General features: G+C 43.3%; 1 protein-coding gene across 2 annotated transcripts in view; it reads left to right on the forward strand.

Annotated features, from left to right (window-relative positions):
• The first annotated feature begins 261 nt into the window (after positions 1-261).
• Positions 262-19,393, forward strand: part of CLK3 (CDC like kinase 3) — a 42,960-nt gene continuing 23,828 nt past the window's right edge. Inside the window, exons 1-8 of one of the 2 annotated variants that reach the window (XM_040342949.1) lie at positions 262-432; positions 5,091-5,167; positions 7,563-7,702; positions 10,035-10,221; positions 10,994-11,087; positions 12,529-12,595; positions 14,220-14,336; positions 16,322-16,488. In XM_040342949.1, the coding sequence (XP_040198883.1) occupies positions 7,563-7,702; positions 10,035-10,221; positions 10,994-11,087; positions 12,529-12,595; positions 14,220-14,336; positions 16,322-16,488 (772 nt within the window). In that variant the 5' untranslated portion in view covers positions 262-432; positions 5,091-5,167. Of the gene's footprint in view, positions 433-5,090; positions 5,168-7,562; positions 7,703-10,034; positions 10,222-10,993; positions 11,088-12,528; positions 12,596-14,219; positions 14,337-16,321; positions 16,489-19,393 lie in introns of those variants that run through there. The other variant, XM_040342950.1, reaches the window with a different exon arrangement.

Consider the following 19,393-nt stretch of genomic DNA (forward strand, 5'->3'; position numbering starts at 1 on the left):
GGAGAACGCATAGGGCTGTGAGTGACCAGGATGTGGTGGTTGGAGGGGAGGGATAGCTAATCTTGGTGCACAGCCATCTCTTTCCACCTTCTTCCCTTGCACACATTTTGAAAAATGCGGTCCCCTCACACCGCCTCTAACTCGGCCTTGTACGGCGGAGGTGACTCATTCCGCCTTTCCCGCCATGTGCGCGTCTTCCTTATTTTGGCTGCCAGCACGCGTCACGTGCTCTTCGGCCGAACCCGTCAGACCAATCAGAGCGGGAGAGTCCTCCGAGGCTCAGAACGCAGCTGGGCGGGGCTATCGTAGATCGGTGTCACGTAGTGGCAGTGCTGGCCGCCGGGCTGCTCGGGTGAAAGAGAGTGTGAGCGGGTCATGTGTGAGGAGAGCGCGGCCGGTGCGGTGGTGTGTGCACCTCCTCCTTCACCACAGGTGAGTACACAGGAGGAGGAGGAGGCTGTGAATGGCCGGAGACCGCTCTACCACTGAGAAGGTCTCTCCGTCTATGGCTCTCCTCCGTGTAGTTGAATCTCTATGGCTCTCCTCCGTGTAGTTGAATCTCTATGGCTCTCCATGTGGTTGGAGTGATTCAGTGTGGAGTCATAGAGCGGCTCTGAGGTATTGGTGGTGTGGAGGGTCCCCTGACTTCCTGTCCTCTGTAGATATGACTCCTCCTCCTCACTGTGTTATCTCCTCATATTGGTTTCATGTTTTCTTTTGAACTCTGTTATTGTTGTCACATGCAGCCATTTGTTTTTGTTGTTAGTGTGGTACACACAGTGATGTGATTTGGTCGCACCTTAGCAGTGGTCTTCATGCAGGTTACCTGAAGTCTCCTATAGACCTCTATTATGAGTAGTGTATTTCCTGACACTTGCATGCTGCATCTTTGTTACACTTTTCACAAAACCCACAATCTAATAGAAGTCTACAGGAAACCGCAGGCATACTGCACTGGAGCCAGACCACAGCGTGGCATAGGGAGGCCGCCTTGGACCCCTTTTACACTCACGCAGTTCTCAGATGTCTTAGTGCTAGAAATAGCGCCTGAAAGCTGCCTCCCATGCTGCCTGAATGTGAAAGCCTAAGTGCTCTCACTCTGGGGGGGTGCACTTGTGCGACGTTAGAAAAAGTCCTGCAAGCAGCATCTTTGGGGTGGTTTGGGAGTGCTCTATACAGCGCTCCCAAAACACCCCTGCCCATTGCAATGAATGGGCAGCGCTTTTGGAAGCGCAGCTAAAACGAGCGACCCTTTGCCGCTTACGCTTGGGTGGCCCCAGTGTTAAAGGGGTCTTAAAAGAGAAGTATGGGAAACCCCCCCCCCATAATCATACTTACCTAGGTGGATGCTGTATCTGTCCCCCGCCGCCTTTGCACTGAGGACCCAGTGATCGAAAACCCCTGATGGCTTGGTTCTCTCAGCTCCCCAAGCAGAGAGCTACTGACTGTCTATCAGCAGCTCTCCTGCTCACTCACTGGAGTGCTGAGCTGTGGAGGGGCACGGAGCAGCTATCTCAGCGATTTTATTTATTATTATTTTTTTTTGACAGCTATCAGTCCGGGCTCCTGACGTATCCAGAGTCAGGATGACACGGTGCCTGGACTGATCTGTGTGATGTCAGCAAAGAGCAGATTTCAGACCACTCTCTGCTAAAAACAGGTCACAGGAGAGCAAAACGAATTGCACTCCTGTGATTTATAGGAGAAGCCCAGCCAAACAAGCTCAGGCTGGACTTCTCCTTTAAAGAGGAGTTCCACCCAAAAATGGAACTTCCTCTTAACCCACTCCTCTCCCCCTTACATGCCACATTTGACATGTAATTTTTTTGGGGGGGGGAGAGGGGGCTTCAGGAGAAGGGGACTTCCTGTCCCACTTCCTCCTTCCGCCGAGGGGCTGCAAAGGCGATTAAGCTTAATCGCCTTTTGGCAGCCCCTCCCTGTAGGCGATCGCCTAGGACACGTCAGGTCCTAGGCGATCGCCTGTCCAATCAAACAGCGCCGGGCCGCTCGCGAATGCGCAGTGGGTGCCCGGCCGTGAAGCCGAAAGCTGTCACGGCCGGGTGCCCACAGTGACAATGAAGACGCCGGGTAGGGGGTGGGAGAGGAGCGGACCCCTGGCCGGCGCGTCGCTGGAACGCTGGAGCAGGTAAGTGTCAGTTTATTAAAAGCCAGCAGCTACACTTTTTGTAGCTGCTGACTTTTAATAAACTTAAAAAATGGGTGGAAAACCCCTTTAAAGAGGAATTTGCCCCCCCCCCCCCCCAAATTAAAAGGTCAGCAGCTACAAATACTGTAGCTACTGACTGTTACTTTTAGGCCTCATGTACACTGCAACTGGTGAACAGATGCTTAGGAGCATTTTGGTGCCTTTTTCAGCAGCCCCTAAAAGAGGAAGTAAAGTCTTCCTGTTTAATTGTACCTACAGGTAAGCGTTTAATAAGGCTTACCTGTAGGTACTGTAAATATATCCTAAACTTGCACCGTTTAGGAACTATATACTCTGCCGCCAACATCATCGGCGCATGCGCACTGAAGGAACGGCCAATTGTGGCATTTCTAAAGGGCCCTGCGCTGTGACTGGCAGCACCCGCGTGCATGCACAGGAGTGACGTAGTCGCCGCTAATCGCAGCCCTGGAGCTCGTGAACCCTGGAAGAAACTGCAAGGGAAAAGTCTCAGCCATCTCAGTGGTGTGCTGGTGCCACTGCATCAGCTTCATTTTAAGGTAAGTATTTCGTTATGATGCCTACCTATGTTCCGATTCACTTGGATCATAGGGCATTCTTGAGGTTCGCAGTAGTCGTCAGAGGGGAGGTGTTTCACTGGCAGTTCAGAGCCTTCACATTCGGGTTAACAGCCAGCCCAAGGTTTTTACCAAAATACTAGCAGAAGCCTTTCTACATCTCCAGGGTATAACTCTGATTTCCTACCTGGATGGCCTACTGGTCTCTGGACCATCAGCTGCCCAAGTCAGATCAGACACCAACAAGGTAATGTCAGTCCTGGAAACCCTGGGATGGATAATCGGCAACGAAAAGACCTTCCTAGGCTACTTGGTAGACGCCAAACTACAGAAACTCTTCTAGCCAAAGGTCAAGGTGGCAAAACTAGCTTCATCATTGGGGGACCTGATAAAAACCCCATCATGCTCCAGAAGGGAGGTGCTAAGAACCCTGGGCCTGATGTCTGCAAGTATACCGGCCAGCGTTTGGGCACGACTTCACTTAAGAGTCCTTCACTTCTGCCTCCTGCGACAAGAAGGGGTCCCTCGACCAGGAGTGGTGGACAGTGCCTGACAACCTAAAGGGGAGCAGACCATGGGCTCCGTGGGATCCGGTAAAGGTTACCACCAATGCCAGCACCGGGGGGTGGGAGGGCTCACCTAGGAAAGAAGAAAGCCCAAGGTCAATGGAACAGCTCGCTCGGTTGGATGTTGTACAACTACAGGGAGCTGAAAGCGGTGGGAGAGGGCCTGAAAACCTTTCAAGGAAACATAAACAAGGAGGTTTAGGTCGGCTCAGACAACGCCTCTGTTGTAGCTTACTGGAATCGCTAGGGAGGCACCAGGTCCAGACCCCTTCTGAAATTATCCAAGGAGATCTTGGACTGGGTCGAAGGCAAGATCATCTCCATATCAGCGGTCCACATAAAAGGGACAAGCAGCACAGAGGCAGACTTCCTTAGCCGTCAGCCGATGGGGCAGGGGGAATGGGAACTGAACCCTAAGGTATTTCAAAACTTGGTGCAGTGCTTCTGAAATCTGGAAATAGATCTGTTCGCCAACCTACAGAACTGAAAGGTGAAGAGATATTTCTCGATTTCCCAAGAGAGGGAGTCAGAAGGCTTAGACGCCCTGACTCAGACCTGGCAGTGTGGGCTGGCATATGCCTTCCCATCCCTAGCACTGATTCCACAGGTCCTTCAAAAGCTCAACCAATTCCCAGGCCAGCTCCTTCTGAGAGCACCCTAGTGCCCAAGCAGAGCAAAGCAAAAGGTCCATGGTGGTAGCAGAGCCGTGGAAGCTCCCAAACGGGCCGAATCTTCTCAGGCAGGGGCCACTTCTACACCCAAGGCCTGAGTTTTTTTTAGCTGATGGCCTGGCTAATAAGCGCCAGATCATAAAGCACAAGGGCTACTCAGAGGGTGATGGGTACCCTCCTTAGCAGAAAACCTACTCAAAAATTTGGAAGACTTTCTGTTCCTGGGGTATAGAAAAACAGATGGCCTCCGCCACTGTCTGGTTATCTTGGTGTTTCTCCAGGATGGAGTAGAGAAGGGCCTAGTGGGGTCAACACCCTTCGGGTACAGATCGCAGTGCTCTGTCTAGATGCAAAGGAAGACCTCATTAAGGCACCTTTCACACTGGGGCGGCTGTAAAGTGGCGTTATTTTTTTAGCAGCGCTTTACCGTCAATTTCGCACCGCTATTAGGTCGCTAGCGGGGCGCTTTTACCCCCCACTAGCAGCTGAAAAAGTGTTAACTTGATTTTAATGGGCAGGAGCTCCAAAGATGCTGCTAGCAGGGCTTTTTACTGTTCTTCTAGTGCACCGCTTCAGTGTGAAAGCCCTCTGGGCTTTCACACTGGAGAGAGAGCAGCGGCTGTTTCAGGTTGCTTTGCAGGTGCTATTTTTAGCGTTATAGCGCCTGCAAAGCGACCCAATGTTAAAGGGGTCTAAGCGATTCCTGATGGCCAGGGAAAAGGGTTTCTCTGGTCCCCAAAGGCAGTTTCCCACCATGGGACCAGACAAGGATATTGGAGGCGCTATCTAGACACCCATTTAAACCTATAGAGGAGGTTCCTTTTTAAGTTTCTAACCTTAAAATTATAATTTTTGTTAGAAATTACCACGGCCAGGAGGGTTGGGGATCTACAAGGGCTGTCCATGAAGAAACCCTTCTTATTGATACAGCCAGGACTCAAGATATAAAATTGTCATCCTTGCAGTGGATGACCCTCTTAATTTCCATATAAGGGCACACTAATACTTTATCAAGTAAAGACTGTGTAAGTGGGGGTTAGAGGGGACTGTTCAGTAACTCCCTCTCCGTGGATTTAAATAATTCACCTATCTTTTTCTCCCTCCCTTCTAGATTTGTTGATTTAAAAAATACCAACACACAAGCTGAGGAATGAAGTTCAGATTCCTTTTTATTCTACTGTGACAGCAGTTGAGTACATTGATTTTATTTAATTGTTTTGTCCTGCAATGTATGACACAGGATGTGAGCTGTATTCTATTTGTGTGTGTGTGTGTGTGTGTGTGTGTGTGTGTTTTATATATACATATATAGTTTTGAATTATGCCATGGCTACAGAGCCTACATAACATCAAAATTGAATGCAAGTGAGAGGGAATCGGGGTAAGAAGTTTGCAGGGGGAATAGTTGGCTCACCCGATAGAATCAAGATATGACTAATAATTCGATGTAAAGAGTTTTTACCATTTACAACCCAACATGCTGCAATAACATATGATTATGTACCACAACACATTGTGATGTGCTACATTATAGCAGCCTATCCATTTTATATAGGTCACAAGGAGGAATAAATCACTCCATTGTGTTGTGTATATGCATGGCACAATGCAGTGAATTGTTTCAGAAATGATCATTCTAGACACTCTACCTATTCTATATAATTGCTAAAAACTCCAATGGTGTATGGGTAACTTGCGTTTCTAAACATTTAAGCTCATCTCCAGGGCAAAAAAAGTTTTCCAATGCAGAGGAGCTGTTCCGGCAATGCATGGGTTAACTATAGTATGTTTTTATCTAGGGGAGAGGAAAGGGATTTACTCACCTATTCCTCCAACCCACACAGCACAAGACTGGTCTGGCACCCCTAGGAACCGGCGGTCTTGAGTTGTAGATTGTTCCTGACATCAAGCCCAGAGCAGATGCCATAGGCCAGTAACAGTCTACCACTAGACCGGGGGGGTAGTGCCGTTTTCTGCTGGAACAAAGGATTGGGTGAATATAGGCTTTCTAATCGCATCTAAACAAAATGAGCAATTGACCTGTGTAGTGCGAGCACAGCCTCGCTGCATTTTGAAAAATGTTATTTCTTTGCCTGGAGTTGGGCTTTAACGAGTATTAACACCGGCAAAAGGGTAGGAGTCAAAACCTGCCATCCACCCCAACAGTAGCATAAAATGCAGTATAAAGTAGATCAAGGTTCTAACCCTTCCTCTCCTCTGTACAAAAAACTTTAACCTCCTAAGACCCGGACCAAAATGCAGGTAAAGGACCAGGCCCCTTTTTGCGATTCGGCACTGCGTTGCTTTAACTGACAATTGCGCGGTCGTGCGACGTGGCTCCCAAACAAAATTGGCGTCCTTTTTTTCCCACAAATAGAGCTTTATTTTGGTGGTATTTGATCACCTCTGGGGTTTTTATTTTTTGCGCTATAAACAAAAATAGAGCGTCAATTTTGAAAAAAATTCAATATTTTTTACTTTTTGCTATAATAAATATCCCCCAAAAATATATATAAAAACTTTTTTTTCCTCCGTTTAAGCCGATATGTATTCTTCCTATTTTTGGTAAAAATCGCAATCAGCGTTTATCGATTGGTTTGCGCAACATTTGTAGCATTTACAAAATAGGGGATAGTTTTATTGCATTTTTATATATTTTTTTTTTTTTTACTACTAATGGCGGCGATCAGCGTTTTTTCTTCTCGTGACTGCGACATTATGGCGGACAATTTTGACACATTTTTGGGACCATTGTCATTTTCACAGCAAAAAATGCTATAAAAATGCATTGTTTACTGTAAAAATAACATTTGCAGTTTGGGAGTTAACCACTAGGGGGCGCTGAAGGGGTTAAGTGTGACCGCATATGTGTTTCTAACTGTAGGGGGGTGGGGCTGGACGTGTGACGTCATTGCTTGCCTTTCCCTATATCAGGGAACAGACAATCAATGACAGCGCCACAACGAACAGGGAAGGTGTGTTTACACACACCTCTCCCCGTTCTTCAGCTCCAGGGACCGATTGCGGGACTCCGGCAGCGATCGGCCCCGCGGGTCACGGAGCTTCGGGGCGCGGACCCGCGACCGGGCTTTTAACAATCACGTACAGGTACGTGATTGTGCCCAGCCGTGCCATTCTGCCGACGTATAGCGGCATTAGGCGGTCCTTAAGTGGTTAAAGCAGTTTTGGATGTAGCTGAGCTTTTATTCTGTCATCTAAGAAAATGTATTTCCCTAAAGTTAGAAGTTTAGCTTGTATGTTGAGTTCTAGTGAACTGTATTTTTTGTATTTCAGGAATGTTGTTAATGCCCATTTTAAATATGGTAGTGGTGGTTAGTTTGCTGAATGTGTCGGCATTGGTTGGCATTTACTGACTGTGTTTGGTCACATTGAGTTGGGCCAACCAAAATTGGCAGTCTGAACAGCAATTTTTTTTTTTAGAATGGAAGATGGTAAGCCTGATTTAAAGCGTTGACATTGACTGCTGTAGTTCCTGTACATTGTTTTTTATTTTTTTTTTAAATAATATACAAAGATGTTCCCATTTGTGTATTTTCTTATTGCTGTGCTTTCTGTCTGTCAGATGTATCGCAAGAGGAGGTTTGGGAGTCCTGAAGAGATTCGTGAATGGAAGCGAAGGAGGCGGTCCCCAAGCTGGGAACGCGATGATAGTTATAGACATCAAGAGCATCATAGATCACCACCTAGGTCACGTTCCAGGGGGTACATAGTGTTCATCTCTTCATAATAATAGTTCTTAAATTGGTAAAAACGTGCATATCGAAGGATGGTGGCTCAGCTTTTCAATTGGTGGGACTTGATTTAACACTGACGGTCCAAAACGTTTCATGATGACCTTCCAACAGAAATATGACCTTTTACTGGAAAGTCAGAATGGCATAGTTTGTTCCTGATAATGAATGGAGGTTTTTAGCTAAGCATTTAAAAACATCACTGCTTTATATTGCTGGGATGGAACTGATTATTTTAAGTGTTTGATTACGGTTGTCGTATTCAGTAAATAGTATGTTGTGAAAGGTGACACATCTAAATTCTGCATTCCTATGCAGGGTTAGGATAAATGGCATAATAAAGAAAAACAATCATGTAATCTGAAGATTCAAATGTATGTGTCTGATTCATAAACTCGATACTACTTTGAATATTTGTATTTAAAGAATAGATATATTCATTATTCTAAGACTACGTTGTAAGCTAAATGATGTGTTATGGAAACAAGGCTAGTAAATTAGGAGATTTGCTGACCGCTCTATAACAGTATTACAGCCACAGGGCGGCAGATGCACGTCGGATCACATGTGTATATACGTGATCTGGCTCTTCCAGGTAGGGTGCGTGCTGGAAATCCCATGGTTTTGTAGACTCTAACCGATCAATATACTCTTATAGGGATTATTTTTACCAACCATATGTAGCAGAATACATATTTGGTCTTAATTGATGAAAAAATTGGATTTAAAGATGTGTTATAGCAAAAAGTTTAAATTATTGTCTTGTTCCCTTTTTTTTATTTATTTTTTTGGTAAATTGGTATTTTCTTGTTTTATAGTGCAAAAAATAAAAACGCACGCAGAGTTGACCAAATACCACCAAAGGAAAGCTGGTGGTGAAAAAGGGACACACATTTGATTTGGGTACAGCGTTGCATGACCATGTAATTGTCAGTTAACGTAAAGCAGTGCTGTATCGCAAAAAATGGCCCGTCATGAAGGTGGTAAATCTTCCGAAAGTCAAGTGGTTAGAGGTTCTTCACTCTTTAAAAAAAAAAAAAAAAACTCAGCAGCTACAACTACAGTACCTGCTGACTTTTAATAAAAGGACACTTGCCCGGTCAGGGATCCAGCGCCATCCTCACCACAGACTATTTCTTCACTAGTCTTAGGATTCCCGGCATCTTTAGTGTGGGAAGCCGACTGACAGCTTGCGGCTTCACAGCCAACTTCCTACTGCACATACATGAGCCGTTATGCGCTTTCTGAAAGGTCTTGCAGACTTCTGGGACCTGTGAGTTGTCCCAGAAAGCTGGAGGGGAGGGGGGGCGAGGCGATCTGGGTGGAAGTAGGCGCAGGTACCTGTCAAAACAAGGTGCTCTGGATGCTGGCTATACTACCCAGTGAGCCTATGACTTAGAATTAACATGCAGGAGAGTCATCCCTGGACATGCTCATATTGCTTAACAATAGCGGTGTTGTATTGCTGTCCTCCGTTTTTTGTTTTTTAAATAAAGTACGTCCTGCCCCTTTAACCTTGGTAACCGTCATCAGTGAATCCATCCATCAAAGTGATGAACCAATAGTGAGATGTGGGAGGCTAGTGCTCAACTTCATTAAAGTGGTTGTATACCCCGGATTGTGACCTTTACCTATAAGTAAGCCTAGAATAAGGCTTGCCTATAGGAAGTGGAAATATCTCCTAAACATGCGCCGTTTAGAAGATATATAACTTGTAGTGCGCTGATGTCATTGGCGCATGCGCTTCGGAAGAAACGTACCTCCGTGACATTTCTTCCCAAGCGTGTGCCATGACTAGCGGCACCGGTGCATGGGAGTGATGCCATGCGGCCCCAGCCAGTCACACAGCCGGAGTCCGCAGCCCCCGGAAGGAAGAGGGGTGAAGATGGATGTTTCCTGCAGTGAGCACAGCGCGGGCTTCGTTTGCAGATACGTGCCACATAATGGGCTAGTATGCAATGCATACTAGCCCATTATGCTTTTACTTTTCAGGAAAAAAAACCCATCAGGATTTACTTCCTCTTTAAGGAGAAATTCGATTTTGCATACCAAAACACCTCTGACTCATGAAGATGTCAGAGTTTCATGCAGGACTTTAGTGCCTGGATTTTATTTGTGGCCAATTTTTATTAGCTTTTCCAAAAAAACACATTTACTGTATCACTGGATAGCATATTAACCACTTTCTCTTTGAAGAACAAGCTTGTTGTCAGTGTTTTGTCATTTTAGCTGTTTTCTAATTGGATTGTAATTCCTTTGTAGGTACATATGTGACTAGGGTTTTTTTTCCCCCCCATCTTCAGGAGGGCAACTTATTGGAGGAAGTCTTACAAGACACGATCCAGAGACGTTAGTGACACTGGCAGTCTGTCATCTCACAGTGAAAATTACTATAGACGGTCCCATGCAGTAGGGAAAACAAAGACTGAAAGACATAATCATGGAGCCTCTCGCAGACGCCGCTCTAGGTCAGGCAGCTACTCCTCCTCGGTGAGTATAGAGGACATGGGTGAGTGATATGCAACCACTAATCTTTTTAGAGTTAAAAATTATTTGTAGCAAGTAGTTACTACTAATATACTTCGATACTTTCATCATGAGGAACAGTGCAATTAGATCATGTGTTTTAGCAGCTCATGATGCTATTGAGTTAATTGAAAATTGCTAGTTTTGACTCTCTTAAATATTGCCCTATAGCAGAATCGGCTATCAGCACTACCCTTTACCTGTACAAAGACTGTTACTTATTAGCTAAATGTTTAGTTCCATCATAGCATGGTCACTAATGTACTTGGGCAAAATAATGCTACTTTTTGTAATTGCTGAGCTATGGTGTGTTCAGGTGAGATTTCCTGGAACTGCTTAATAGCCACTGTATTTTGAGGATTAACACTTGCGTTTTTCCTTTTATGTGTACTTTAGATTTTAAATCTTGCTACCTTTAATGCATGCCAGTCCCAGTATTTAGACATATGTTTTATCTTTATATTTTATTTTGTTTTTATTAAAAAGGTTAGTTTGTGTAGATTTTACTTTTTTTTTTTTTTTTTTTTTAATTCTTTTTTTAAATTCAGATCGGCTTCAGTGTTGAGCCGTCTCTAACCTGCACATCTTCCTTTTGCAATATCCCCTATCATTCTATGTTTTTATGACTGCACACCTCTCAATCTACACCGACTTGGACCTGTGTCTTCTAATTGTAACCACCTCCCCGGTTTCTAACGGAAATGGACGCTACACCTTGTGGCTTTTGGGTCTACAGAAGAGCCAGCGAAGTGCTAAGAGCAGCCAGAATGTAGAAGATGACAAGGAAGGGCACCTGTTGTGCCGGACTGGAGATCGCATCCTGGAGAGATGTACTGACTCCTCTTCCGTAAAATCTTTATCCCTTCTACTCTCCCAAGCTGTACCCTCTTTCTCTCCCTATTGTAGAACTACAGGGTGGACTGATAGGCATAGTGAGAGCCCGTTGCACAGTATGTTTGAAACGGACCATTCGCTTCACTACTTTGCAGAGCTCCTGCTACTGAGCAGGTGTATTAGTTATCTTATGCAGTGACTATAGTTTTGGGGCTAATACAATTACTGTAGGGCTGAAGATTAGCCTTCTTCTTTTAGACCTCAAAGTTGCATTAAAATAAAAATATAGGCAAAAGCTTTATTTTTTTTCTCTCCCTATTTTAAATAGAGTAAGGGAGGGATATAGCCCCTGTAAAAAAATTTTTTTTAGCCATCTTGTCCCATTAGGGAGATTTGCCTTCACTTCATGTCCTATAGGCAAATGGAAAATAAGAGGAAATCCCTGCAAATTGGGCTCACCAGAACTAGTGTCCCCCATTGGAAGATTTCCCCTCTGTCACTTTTTTTTTGGGAACAACCCAAAATTTGGGATTTTCAATGATAATGGTAAATGGGACACATAGAGAAGGTGAATCTCCTAACGGGCATTCTAATCCATCTCTCTATCCAAAACTGATTTTTTTTTCCTTTAGCTATACTTTAAGCTGAAAGTGTATCCATATGCATTTATTTGTAATCCGTAGCAGTTGTTTTTTTCTTATACTTCAAGTGGAACCTCAGTAATTTTTTTTATTTCTTTTCATCTTTCCATCTATTAAATCTTCAGCCCTTGTTTTACCTTTGGATAGTAAAACATTTTTTTTCTGCCAGTAAATACCTTATACAGCCCACTTACTGTTTCGAGAGAGCAAGGGAGGGGGGGTGAGTCAGAGGGCCAATGAGAGCTGCACGGCTGGAGCTGTGTCTGTAAATCCAGGAAGTAAACACAGTTAAAATGATTGCAGCCAGACTCAGTGGAGGGAGATTTCTACTGCATGTTTGGCAAGTACAGAATATATATATATATATATATATATATATATATATATATATATATATATATATATATATATATATATATATATATATATATACATACACACAAAGTGGTTGAAGAGAAGCTTCAGAATGGCAAAGCTGTTTTTTTTTTTTTGTTTTTTTTATTGCAGAAAATGTTCAGAAAATGTACACAAATTTCCACCCTTGTTGAAAGGCATTGGAGAACAAGCATTTGATTTTTTTCTTTATCACCTTGCATATAAAAATGTTTTTTCCACTTCTACTGTTTTTTGGGGGGATATAATAGTTTTTTGTATTATCTCTTGGGTTTTCAGTAGCATGCCAGTTGTTAATAGTTTGTAAATGCTTCCAGTAGCAGTTTATAGTAATGGAATAGATGAGCTCTGAAAATCTGCCTGGTCTGCTGTTTAAAATCCACAATTACTGTTTGTCTTTCAGATGAAATTGTTGGGGATCTGGGTGAGGGAACATTTGGTAAAGTGGTAGAGTGCCTGGACCGTGACAGGTGTGTACAGACAGATTTTTTTGTTTGTTTTGTTTTACATTACGTTTTAGTCAGGTATGCAAAAATGCCGTAGATTAGGAATGCTTTCAGAAATGGTGTTAATAGTCAAGTGATAAAAGAAACAAAATGCAAAGTAAAGAACAGAAGAGCAAATCAATATTTAACATGACCAACAGACAATTTCTTTAACCGCTCCAGGTGAGTCTCGTAGATCATCAAGGGTAGTTTGAACCACCAGGGTGCCGGCAATGCTGATTATAGCAAAAACGAAAAGAACTCTGGACAGCCGCACTCCAAAATGACTTGAAATAAAGTTGGTCTTTTAATGTAAAAAGTACATACAGGCACTGCAAACAACAGATACAGATTGGCCGACGCGTTTCACGCTGCAATTCAGCGCTTAGTCATGGCTCCATGACTAAGCGCTGAATTGCAGCGTGAAACGCGTCGGCCAATCTGTATCTGTTGTTTGCAGTGCCTGTATGTACTTTTTACATTAAAAGACCAACTTTATTTCAAGTCATTTTGGAGTGCGGCTGTCCAGAGTTCTTTTCGTTTTTGCTATTTAACATGACCACCCGTTGCCTTCAAAACGGCATAGACACTTGCACACAGTTTTTGAAGGAATTTGGCTATATGTATGGGGTTGTCCTGCTGCAGAATAAATTTGGGGCCAATTTCACGCCTCCCTGATGGTATGGCATAATGGAAATGTATCTGCCTGTATTTCTCGGCATTGAGGACACCATTGATCCTGACAAAATCTCCAACTCCACTTGCAGCCCCAGACTTGCAAGGAACCTCCACCATGCTTCACTGTTGCCTGCAGACACACATTGCTGTACAGCGCTCCGTCCCTTCAAACTGCCTCCTGCTACAGACAAATATTACAAATTTTGACTCCTCAGTCCAGGGCACTTGCTGCCATTTTTCTGCACCCCAGTTTCTGTGCATGGTTAGGTCACTTAGCCTTGTTTCCACATTTGGTCACAGCTCTTGCATGAAGACCACTGCTGGCCAGAACATCTTTTGATATCTAAGGGAAGTGAGCATGATGTGTCTTTTTTCTGCTGCATTGTTTCCTTTGTCAACCACTGCATCTACGGTCCTTAACGTTGGCAGTTTCTTTGTGCTTCTCCAAAAGTGCTTGAAAACCCAGTCTGCTTTGAAATCTTTGCCTGGGAAAAACCTTGCTGATGCAGTATACCTACCTTGTTGCTGTGCTCAGTCTTGCCATGGTTTATGACCTGTGACTTGAAACTGTGTTCTGCAACCACACCTTTAATAGCAGAGTTTGGCTGTTCTTCACCCAGTTTTAAGCCTCGTACACAGCTGTTTCAGTTAATGATTGCATTTTAACCTAAAATTGGTTAATCATACACCTCCCTCTAATCCTTCAAAATCCCAGACTTTGTGAAAGTATAAGAATTGATGCTGGTTTGAAGCCAAAGGGTAGTCGCACTTAATATTGATTTTGATTTTCTTCTGTCTGCTCACTTAGCATTTGGAATATTCATAAAAATAATTAAAAGCATTCTTAACATTTCTTCACACCTGCCTAAAACTTTTGCACTGTACTGTAGATGTCAGAATGTTCTGCTGACTGTATCTTTGTATTTCTCAGAGACAAAACTCCTGTAGCTCTGAAAATAATACGCAACGTGAAAAAGTACCGGGAAGCAGCCTTGCTAGAGATTAATGTCTTAAAGAAGATTCGAGAGCAAGACCAAGAGAGTAAATAGTAAGAATGTTTTGAATACCTTTTTAATAATATAAAAAAAAAAAATCTGCTTGGAATGCTTCATAATGCTCTGTTTATTGGTTTAGGCTTCCATTCTACTTTAACGTACAGTATTGTGTCTGAAGCAGTTAACCACATGCCGACCGCCGATATACGTCGGCAGAATGGCACGGGCAGACAAAAGGGTGTGCGTGCGTGCGAGATAGATATGAGAGATCTCTCTCTCGCGCGCGCGTCCCCTTTAGGAAACAGCATTGTGGACGCGCGCAGGCTTCGTGACTCAGACCACGGATTCGATGTACACAGGCATACCAGCGATCATGTCACAGTGAGGAAGAAGAGGAAAATGCTTGTGTAAACGAGCATTTCCCCAGTCTTCCCAGTGACAGGACAGTGTACACAGCTTCCTGTAATCGGATGCTGTGATCACTATCGTGTCACACATAGCCCAGCCCCCCCACAGTTAGAACACATCCCTAGGCACACTTAACCCCTTCAGTAATCGGTGCATTTTTATAGCACTGATCGTTGTAAAAATGACGATGGTCTCAAAATGTGTCAAAAGTTTCCAAAGTGTCCACCATAATGTCGATAAAGATCGATAATCGGCGCCATTACTAGTATAAAAAAAAAATATTCGTAAAAATGCCATAAAACTATCCCCTATTTTGTAGAGAGAATAAATAAATATATATATGTGTGTGTGTGTGATATTTATTATAGGAAAAGGTAAAAAAATATAGATTTTTTTTTTCCTTCTAAATTGTTGCTCTATTTTTGTTTATAGCGCAAAAAAAGCAGAGGTGATCAAATACCACCAAAAGAAAGCTCTATTTGTGGGGGGGGGGGGGGAAAGGACGTCAATTTTGTTTGGGAGCCACGTCGCACGACCGCGCAATTGTCAGTTAAAGCTATGCAGTGCAGAATCGCAAAATGTGACCTGGTCTTTGTCCAGCAAAATGGTCCGAGGCTTAAGTTGTTACACAAGCTTGTTTAGATTATCGGGCAGTCCTTGACTTTTACTGTAAAAAGCAATCTGGGCAGTTGTCGTGCCACCTGTTCACTTTAACATGACTTGCAAGTATCACACACCCCATATTTCTCCTAAAAGAGTGTCATCTGCCCAGTGCTATCACATGGGGGTTTGTAAAATCTCAGACTAAAAGCACCTCTCACCCTGTGTACACACATACGAATAAAACGCACATGTATGTAAATGATTGCACAACAAATTGAGCCGTGTGTGCCGTGCACACCAGAGTGAGAAATACTTTTTCAAGTCCCTTATTTCCTTGCTAACTCTATACTGCAGTAGGCATTTAAAGTGTCAGCCATTGATATTTGGGTAACATCTATTTACTGGACATAGTATCATCCTCCCCCTTTTTTTTTTTTTTTTTTTTTTTGGCATGAAATAATTGGGGTTTCCAATGTTTGTGTGCAATAAATTACCTGTTGGTGTTTTTTTTTTTTTTTTTTTCTGAAAATATAGATTTAATAAACCGTTTTGCAAATATTGTGCAACCAAAACAAGTTTCTACTACTAGCTTTTCATTGTGCAGGCCTCTGTATTCAGAAAATCTATAATATTCTGGGGGTTTTAAAAACATTTTATAGCCAAAAATGTTGTGCTGATGATTTGTCAGCACAGTAAACTGGGTTAATCATTTTAAACATCTCTCCAAACCCTCAATATTTCATCGAAGGTCCAAGCTAAGTAGGATTTTAAGATTTTTCAGCAAATAAGTGTGTGTGTGTGTGTGTATAATGTATTTTATGCTATATGAATGGAAACATGGCAAATATAAAGCAGGCCTTATTGCAAATTTTATTGTAAAGGTGGAAATACGCTTCACTCAACTTGTCTTAAGTGTTCGATGTTCTAAAATGACAATCCTAGTTTGTAGGCAGCTGGGTACACTACTGCATGAAATTACCTGTTCTGAATGTTAATGCATTGCTTTCATTTTTCTCTTTGCCCCCAGCATGTGTGTGTTAATGTGGGATTGGTTCGAATACCATGGACATATGTGCATTGTATTTGAGCTGCTGGGGAAAAGCACATTTGATTTCCAGAAAGAAAACGATTTTATGCCATATCCACTTTGTCAAATTCGGCACATAGCTTACCAGGTTTGCAACGCAGTGAAATGTAAGTGTTTTTTTTTTTTTTTTTTTGTATTTTTAATAAATACTTGCTGTGAAGTATTCTAATGGCAGTTGATTCCTTGTTTGATATGGTTTTTATAGACCTGGCCTATAACGTTTCTGAGTAAATGTTTTAATATGAAAAAAAAAATTGATCCATGTAGTATCTTTGCCCAGGCTTTAACTGGAGCCTCGAATGCTGCCAAAGTTCAAATTAACTCCCACCGTTCAGGGCAATTCTTGTCTCCTTGTAACTCTAATGCTAGAACTTTAGTGAATAATGGAGGCTTTGGTGTGTGCAAATTGCACTCCAGCATGCTTGCCCTTTAACTTTTTTTTTTCCCTTTGTACCTGGTTAAGGTCAATTTAAAAGCTTGAAAATGTTTTAACCACTTGAGTGCCATTGTCCATTTCTAGTGCATTTTTTTTGTATATGGGGGGGGAGGTTTCTCTTTGTTTCTGATAAAAAACATTTTTTTGTAAATCGGTATGTTTTCTTCTTCAAAGGTGGGCATGGATGATCACTGGGTGGGCACGGATGGTCACTTATGAGTGGCATTGCTGGGCATACATTTTTTTGTTTCACAATGGTGCTAGTCAGTGCCCATTTGTGGCAATATATTGGCGCATGTGGATGGCCATGGGGGACGTACCTGGCCATCCACATGTTGGGGGGCTTCCCTAGTGATCCTGGCTGCTTCCCTGGTGGTCCAATGTGGGTATTCGAGGGGGGGGGGGGCTGCGCTTATAAACAGCGTAGCCCCCCCCCCCCCCCTGTCAGGAAAGCCGCCGATCGGGTCTCCTCTACTTGCGTCTGTCAGGCGCGAGTGAGGAAAAGCCAATCTTCCTGTTTACATCATGATTGGACATGGCTGATCACGTGGTAAAGAGCCTCCGTCAGAGGCTCTTTATCGAGATCTGAGTAGCGGTGTGTCAGACTGACACGCCACCGATCGCCACGATGTATTCCCCCACTGGCGCGCGGCAGCTGTTATCCTGCTGGACGTCATGTGGCATCCAGTCAGGATAACTGAACCACCGCCTGACCGTTATTTTGCTATAGGCCGGGCGGTAAGTGGTTAAAGATGTACAATAGTAAAGTGGTTAATTATTTTCACTAGCAGGGCCATGCTAGAATGCATATATGATGGAGTAAATGGCAAATAACATTTTGAAATTTTAATTTTTAAGACTATTGCAACAAAGCTAATATAGCCTTTGCCTTTTGATTCATGAAACCAATAAAAATGCAGGAAGCGTGCTTGGTTTAAAAATTGAGCAAACAAATGATTCTGCCTTCTACTATGCCCATACATTATTGTGATATATGCACCATTTATATGTGAATATTGTAAGAGCAGAGCAATAACGTTAAACACACATCTGGAGTGTCCTTGGCAGTGAAGAGCATGTGAATCACATTTTGTGTTCTGCAGAAATCCAAATTACAATTGAAAATTACCTTGTCTACCAAGGGTACATTTATAGACAGCGTGGTAGATGAGCGATTAAATCAAGCTTGCTGCAGCTGTGAGCTTGGTATCGGCTTTAATGGCTAGTGAAGAGCATCCGATTTAAAAGTGATCTTGGGCGACTCTGGAGCAATCAAAGTGCAATCCCAGATCCCTATTGTCCGTCACCTCAGTGGTCACTGCTATCATTCTTAAACTAGAGTGGCTGAGGATGCAGCTTTTCAAACATGGTCTGTGCCCAGATTGCTGTATTGGCGATCAAGGGAGACCCCAGGGTCTCTGTAAAGACTACCTGTCACCTGCCCATGCAACCACATAGGGGGCTTGTTGGCCCACTTGTGATAGCATTACAGTGCTAACAAAAAAAGCACACTGTACACACTCTATATAAAAAGCACAGAAGAAGGCAAGCACATGTATGTAAACCCCAGTTGCACCACACGTGAAAAGCAGTGAAAGCAATAAATCTGTGGCCATAATTCATTTCAACTCTAAACTGATAACCTGTAAAGGCTTTTAAAGGTTCACCTATGGAGAATTTTGAGTACCATTGTTTTGTGCAATTCTACGGTCTGCGTGCGATTTGAAGGCTTGAAATGTTTGGTTTATTGGATGTAACCTTCTTTTATATATTTTACTCGAAATTTGGGTAGAATATTGTTTGCACCAAAATTCATTTTAGTGTATTTATTCCTGAAAACCTATGCGCCCAGGGTTGCTGCTTTTAGAAAATATATACTTTTTGGGGGGTTACAGATTTTAACATTTGAAAGCATAAATTGCTCCAGCAGACAAGTTATTAATGGTGCCATGACATGCTGAAGGCTGGTACACATGGGCTGAATATCAGCCAACATAAGCCAGTCTGACATGCTTTTATTGAACAGGCATGCTGGAAAATAAGCAACTGATCAGTGCTTGCAGCCAATGGCTGAGAGTGCTGATCGGTTTGTTCGGGGGGGGGGGGGGCTAGTCGTCCTGTCAAAGCACAATGGGGAAATCTCTGTACTAATCTTTGTTTTTCTGTTCAGCTCTCTGGGAATGATTGGGGGGGGGGGGGAGGGAACCTCCAATGTGTATCATGTATGACACATGCCCTGTGTGTTGCGGTAACACGCAGGTGTGCATGGGTCCTAAAGCCTATGCTGGGGTGGGGGGGTATACAAACCTCAGATCATGGCTTCACGTCCCTGTCACTGGTTACCAAGAGCCGATGGAATAGCCTTCCATTGCAGGAGAGAAGCAAGTATCCGTAAAGGTGAAGTCAGAACTACTGATCTGCATGCCTTTTCTGGGTGAAATAATCAGTATTGCAGCACAACATCCAGCCTTTGTGAAAAGGATTGAGCAGCAATTTCAATGCACATATATTCGTTTCGTGCACATATTTCGTTTAGTGGGCGTTGGCGGTAAATTGCCGCTAGTTTTAACTGATTT

Source organism: Rana temporaria, chromosome 3 (assembly GCF_905171775.1).
Source record: "Rana temporaria chromosome 3, aRanTem1.1, whole genome shotgun sequence".
In the NCBI taxonomy this organism is placed as follows: domain Eukaryota; kingdom Metazoa; phylum Chordata; class Amphibia; order Anura; family Ranidae; genus Rana; species Rana temporaria.